The 6,347-nt window shown below is 37.9% G+C and overlaps 2 protein-coding genes across 3 annotated transcripts; both read left to right on the forward strand.

Moving 5' to 3' along the window:
• Positions 1 to 311: 311 nt before the first annotated feature.
• LOC120077976 lies at positions 312 to 3,807 on the forward strand. Of its 2 annotated transcripts, none has more exons than XM_039032121.1 (8): positions 312 to 1,042; positions 1,525 to 1,584; positions 1,678 to 1,926; positions 2,076 to 2,152; positions 2,447 to 2,523; positions 2,831 to 2,963; positions 3,059 to 3,271; positions 3,381 to 3,807. In XM_039032121.1, exons 1-7 carry the CDS (start codon positions 586 to 588, stop codon positions 3,212 to 3,214), a joined length of 1,209 nt encoding a protein of 402 aa, XP_038888049.1. In that variant the 5' UTR covers positions 312 to 585; the 3' UTR covers positions 3,215 to 3,271; positions 3,381 to 3,807. The 2 variants fall into 2 exon arrangements, with proteins under 2 accessions (XP_038888049.1, XP_038888050.1); XM_039032122.1 differs by having other exon boundaries at positions 904 to 1,042; positions 1,470 to 1,584.
• A 159-nt stretch (positions 3,808 to 3,966) lies between these two features.
• On the forward strand, positions 3,967 to 5,112 carry LOC120077977 (dirigent protein 8). Its single transcript, XM_039032123.1, has one exon. It carries the CDS (start codon positions 4,324 to 4,326, stop codon positions 4,942 to 4,944), a length of 621 nt encoding a protein of 206 aa, XP_038888051.1. The 5' UTR covers positions 3,967 to 4,323; the 3' UTR covers positions 4,945 to 5,112.
• Positions 5,113 to 6,347: the final 1,235 nt, after the last annotated feature.

Below are 6,347 nucleotides of genomic sequence, written 5' to 3' on the forward strand. Positions count from 1 at the left end.
TGGGGATAAGACTAACCATCATTTCCTCATACCCGGAGTAGTACTCTATAAAGCCGTTGTTGTTGCTTATTGCTTTCTAGTCTACTACAATCTTTCTTTCTTTATTCACACTCACAAATCTTCTTACGAAAACCTTTTCTCCAAACCCGTTTTCTAAAACCGTTTTCCCTAAAACGGGGGTGGAGGTTGCAAGAGGCACTCGGTGTGCCATCGACAGTCCGTAATCGAGTTGGCTGGCTTGTTCGTGAGCGGGAACAAGTGCCGCACAATCGCTAAGAGAAGCTTCCGAAAGAGCGATTGTGACACAGTGCACACCACTACTATACATTTACTATACATGGTTCAAAATCAAATTAATCCAGGTCGTCTTGTAAGCTAAGTAATATGATGAACATTTCAGCTTGGCTGCTCAGAATCCCCAGTTACCAATTCCATGGCTTTGCTTTCACCATTTGTTTGTTATCTAATTGAGTCCTTTCCGTAAAAAGCTTCTATTTTACTTGGAGTTGGGTGTGGATCCACGTAAATTGCCGATTCCAAAAGTTCCCTTGCACTGCCCAATCAATTCTGCGCGTATTCCTTCTCATGGCTGTCCTTAGTCCTCCCAAACTCCTAATTTCATCTTCTCTTCTCCAGTTCCAGCAGCTCCATTACCCAATTCCCTTCAATTTTCAGCAAAAAAACCCTAATGGTATCAATAAACATTTCTATTTAGAACGCCATCAGCGTCTCCTTCCTCTGTCTAGAGCTCTTAGCGAATGGCAAGATTATGAAGAGGCAGTGAAGCGCAAGGATCTCGCTGAAGCTCTTAGGTTTCTCGAATCCTTTGACAGAGACAGCGCAATCGAACCCATTAATGATTCCGCACCTGCTGGTTCAGCTCCGTCTGCTCTTGCGAATCCGCGGTTGTCTGGCTGGGAGAGGGACTGGGAGGTACTAGACACTTGTTTGAATGCGGATGATATGAAGCTTGTTGCCGATGCTTATGGGTTTCTCAGGGATAGAGGATTTTTGCCCAATTTTGGAAAATTCAGGAATATTGGTACACCCCTTTCGTAGTCTCCACCATGTGAATTTATTTCATTAGTGTTGAAGGTTTTTAGCCTTTTTGTTGTTGTTGTTTTTGTTGTTGATGATATCAAATTGGGAAATTCTAGTTTACGTTTAGAAATTAGTTCCCATCTGTCAACTTTGAAGTTCGTGAAGATGGTGCTGGTGAAGATTGCTAGCAGCATGAAACAACTTTCCCTTTCGGCTTCCACCAATCTCTTTTATATCTACATGTCGTATTGCAGGGGCTTTAATTTATTGTTGATTTTTAGTGCCCATTTTACCTGATGATTTGTGTATGTCGAGTTTCCTTGAGGCTCTAAATTTTTGTGAAGTTATGGCCTAATATAATTTGTCAACGTCTAAAAATTATCAACAACGAGGGATGTCAAATTTATTGATGTTCCTTTATCCACCAGTTCTATACTTCTTATTGGAGCATAGCTCATACTGATGAACCAACCATGCCTGCAGTTTTGGAGGGTCGACGAGATGTCACCCCATCTGTGTTGGAGTCTACAACTGGATTAGAAGGTGATTTGATAAATCTCGGCTTTCAGATAGATTTATTATTCATATTCCACTTACCACTTACTTTTCTCTTCCTGGCTTCTTGTGTTATTCCAGTGTCCAAGTTGTCTCCAAAGAAATGGGGTGTTTCAGGCAGCTCTCGTTACGCTTTGATTGCTTTTCTTGGTGGAACATCATTTCTGCTCTCGCAGGACATAGATATTAGGCCAAACCTTTTGGCACTGCTGGGGCTAGCATTTTTGGATTCTATCCTTCTTGGTGGTACTTGTCTAGCACAAATCTCAAGCTATTGGCCACCATATAGGCGTCGAATCCTTGTACATGAAGCTGGACATCTACTGACTGGTATGCTCTACTAATATTGGAGCTTGTCAAACCCTGTGGTAATATCTACCAATTATTCACGGGCGGGCTATTTACTTGGAATGGTAGTTCATGCAATTATGTGAGCACAGCTGCTGAATGTTGATAAAAGTTCCTATACTCTATTACAGCTTACCTCATGGGCTGCCCGATTCGTGGAGTGATTTTGGATCCAATTGTTGCTATGCAAATGGGGATACAAGGACAGGTAAACAATCCTTTCATATGCATTTTAAACTAAGGTCTTGAAATGATGGTAATTGACAATGATTTCAATATGAGGTACCCTTGTGGGTTATGCATCAAGCAGGTGGCTTTGTAACTAAACGAAACAAGTATAATAAAATTAACTCAATAAGATAAACTCAATGATACATCATATGAAGTTGTCGCTGTGATAGAATGGATAAGCAATAGGTTAGAGAGTAGTGGTGGACTTGGATGGCTAAATTTGAAATCTTTGATTCTGTATTGATGAGTCTTTTTATTCTGAATTTAATAGGCAGGTACGCAGTTTTGGGATGAAAAAATGGCAAGCAGCCTTGCTGAAGGACGTTTGGATGGTACTTCCTTTGACAGGTGATCATGATAAAAGGTTGCCTCTTTTGAAAAGGATCCACTCTATTTTTCTATTATTCTTCCTGTTATAGTACTGTACTAGAAATCCAAAAAAGAGCTAAAGTAGCAAGATATATATTGATTGCATTCAGCTGCTGAGCCTTTTAAGGCTTCAAAAGGTTGCGATCTACGAAATAATGAAAGACATAGGACAATTCTTAGCAATGTTTTCTGATTTTAGTGATCATGTGACTGGACTCGATTTTATGCCTGAAACTCTGTATATGATAACTAACTTGGCGATGCCCTGGGTCATGACTGTGGTCAGGTACTGCATGGTCCTTTTTGCAGGTATTGCAGCTGAAGCTCTTGTTTACGGTGAAGCAGAGGGTGGAGAGAATGATGAAAATTTGTTTAGAAGTATTTGCATTCTTTTGCAACCCCCATTATCTGTTGCACAGGTTCTCATTCTAATGCGCTTGAGTGGTACATTCTTCCAATGTACACAAGTATATTTACCACTTCTCTGACTTCTGCTGGTGTTTTCATTTTATAGATGTCAAATCAAGCAAGATGGGCCGTTCTACAATCTTACAATCTGCTGAAGTGGCACAAACATGCACACCAAACAGCTGTCAAAGCTTTGGAAAGTGGAAGCAGTCTCAGTGTTGTAATTAGGAGAATTGAGGATGCATTGTCGACAAATAGATGAAGCATGAAAATACAACCCTACATATTTGTTTCATTCCTCTTCTTAAACTCCTTGCAGGTAACGTCTTTGTGAGATAGTCAGCTTCTTAAACTCCTTGCAGTTTTAGTTTTCTTTTCTTCCTTTTCCTTGCTTTTAAGTTGATTAAAGTTGATCTGGACTTTATCAGGATGCAGAAGATAGCGGTCTTATACATTTATTAATGGTCTGATATATCAATTCGAGGGCCAGTCTTTTCCTTTGGCCACTTCGGCTGCCTGCTATTAGGATAGTTCTTTGGAGGATATGTGTGTGTTGGTGCCCATGTTTTGAACCTTAGGAAAAAGTTGACACTGGAAAGCGGGATGTACAGCATTAAAGAATAGAAGAATGAGACTTGGCTCAGCTGAACCTTTTGTTTTGAGATGGTTGGCCTGAACCTACACTTCTCAAGTAGTTTCAAATGGACACAATTGCCTAGATGTTCCTGCCTGCTCTCTCTCACGAATGCTCGCACACACACAATTCATGAGACTGACCTTTCCCGTCGGTTCTCTATGCCATGTCCTGAACTTTTGATAATTTTGAATAAAACACATAATTTCTACTGTTTACAAGTCTCTGATTTGCCTTGGCTGTGTGTTTCAATTTGCACTTTTGCTATGCGGATCAGTATGCCTTGTTTGTTTCAGAATGGACAGTTCCTTGCTTGTGAATGAAAGGCCATCTCGAATTATTTGTAGGGATGGCCATCTTAAAGCAGCATATTTCATCCACTTTCTTTCAGGCATTGGCTTAGACCATTATTAAGCTCCATCAAACTGATGAAACCCATGTTCTCATCTGGATCTAAACTATTGTCCAAATGCTTCTATAAATGCATTTCCATGGTTTTCTCTGTGCAGGAGGGACCCATCTAAGTTTTAACCTCATGTTGCAGCATAAGCAGGATTGACTAAGTCGATGGATTTGTTATCTAGGGAACACCAAATCCTTTTAGACGATGGACTTCTACAAGAGGCAATTTCTTGAAATACTGACCCTCCATGTATAACATGGGGGGCAATGGATTAGGTACTAAAGCTTAAGATTGAATTAGTTGACCTAAACTTTAATCAGGGTGAACGAGCTATATGTTGATCAATTGGCTACTTCATTATAAATACATCAATGTGCTTTTTCTTAAGAAGTTGGTCTTTCAATGCATGATGAAGAATAGAATTATATTCTGTGCTGCAATCTGCTTGGCCTTCTTAGCTGTTATTCTCCTGGCCTTGCTCTCGCCGGTATCCCACAGAAAGCAGGCCAAGCACGACAGAAAGCCACCATGGGCAGACCTGTCCCTCTACATCCAACGGCCACATTCTAAAGAAAATGCCAGATCTAACAAAATGAAGCCTGTAACAGAACCAGATTCTGGGATTTTTGTCTTCCGCCGAACGCTCACAAAGGGACCTGAGAACACTTCCCAGATTGTCGGAAACGCGCAAGGTTTCATCATTCCTAACGAACAATTTGCTCGTTCATCGTTCAATATCATCTATCTGAGTTTTGACACACCAGAATATTCGGGCAGCTTGGGTGTCCATGCCAAACGTATCGGGCATGAGAATAGAGAAGAAATGACAGTAGTTGGGGGGACAGGTTCTTTTGCTTTTGCACAAGGGATAGCTATTTTTCTTCAGACAGAGAAGCAGACATCTATTACAGATACATCTTATCATTTAAAGCTTCAACTTCAATTCCCCAAATGATAATGATAATGCAAAGTAATCCCACATGCTTCTTTCTTTGATGATATGTAATAAAGCACAATTTTGTGTACCACTGAGGAAGCATCCTCAGCATTCCAGTTGTAAAAACTACCTGAGTAAGATATACATTATTGTTGGAATAAAGACTAATGGACTTGAGATGTCATTGATCTTTTTAGCTTCTTGTTGAAAACTGCTTTCAGTTATACCATGAAATTACTGATTTCCCAATTCATTTCTTTTTAATTGGAATGTTGATTTGGCAAAATATTCTATCTTTTAAGTTTCTTATTCTTTCAAGCTTCCTTTTCTTTTCTTGAATGAATCTATTGTAAGTTCTACATTTGAGAAAAAATCTGGAACCAGATTTTTTACTAACGAAAAATTTTAGGTCCCGCCTGGTAATCATTTGATTTTTGGTTTTTGTTTTTGAAAATTAATTATATTTCATCCATATTTCTTATAATGATTTGCATCTTTAAGTATAATAGTTAAATTTTTATCCAAATTCTGAAAACAAAAACAATTTTTTTAAAGTTACTTTTTCTAGTTTTCAAAATTTAGCTTAGTTTTTTAAATCAAGGGTGAAAAGTAATAACAAAAGAAGAAATTTTGAGATAAAAGTAGTGTCTATAGATTTAATTTTAAAAAATAAAAACAAAAAATAAAATGATTACCAAACGGGACCATAACTTTCAACCTTTAGAAATGTAGTAGATGTCAATTATTGATGAGTTATGCTCACTTTAGTAAAAAAAAAAATATATTAAATTATGAACTGTAAACATTAACTTGTGAACAATCTTTATGATATTTTTTTAGATGTAAGTGATATACCGGAACTTTTTGTTTTTGCCACTTAATAAATTTGGAATCTATAGTTATAAATCTACTAATGTTGCCGTCAAAGTTCACCTAATTTACTAGAAGTAGAATACTTCTATTCCAATCGGGCAAAATTAAACTAGTTTATTGTCTACCAAAACCTTGGTGAAAACTTGACCTCTTCATACAAATTATTCCAACGTGACTGTCTCCTAATAATCATTGGATATAGATTAAAAGAATCTACGTTACTTTTCTCTCCTGTATTAAGTTGTATAGAAATTGTCGGTCATGTTGTGATAGCTTCACCGTGATTATACCAATCTTGGCCCTAGGATTCAAGCTCATGGCAATGGCTCGTTCTGAACGCAAGTGTGCATATGGTGGGCTTTATGTGAAGCAGTTGGGTTGGGTGTAGCAACGTGCATTAGTTGTTGAGAACAGAACCATTCCAAAGGAGAAAAGGGAATAGAGTGTATATATATTTTAATCAGGAGTATTTCTGTATTTGCTTTTCTTAGAAGCCAAAAAAAAAAAAAAAAAAAAAAAAAAAAAATAAAAAAATTTTTTTTTTTTTT

Source organism: Benincasa hispida, chromosome 5 (genome assembly GCF_009727055.1).
Source record: "Benincasa hispida cultivar B227 chromosome 5, ASM972705v1, whole genome shotgun sequence".
NCBI classification, from domain to species: domain Eukaryota; kingdom Viridiplantae; phylum Streptophyta; class Magnoliopsida; order Cucurbitales; family Cucurbitaceae; genus Benincasa; species Benincasa hispida.

Coding starts and splice junctions, on each gene's coding strand:
- LOC120077977 (XM_039032123.1), top strand. CDS start 4,324: ATGTTGATCAATTGGCTACTTCATTATAAATACATCAATGTGCTTTTT.
- LOC120077976 (XM_039032121.1), top strand. CDS start 586: ATGGCTGTCCTTAGTCCTCCCAAACTCCTAATTTCATCTTCTCTTCTC. Junction 1,927..2,075: donor AGCTGGACATCTACTGACTG/GTATGCTCTACT, acceptor ACTCTATTACAG/CTTACCTCATGGGCTGCCCG. Junction 2,964..3,058: donor CCCCATTATCTGTTGCACAG/GTTCTCATTCTA, acceptor TTCATTTTATAG/ATGTCAAATCAAGCAAGATG.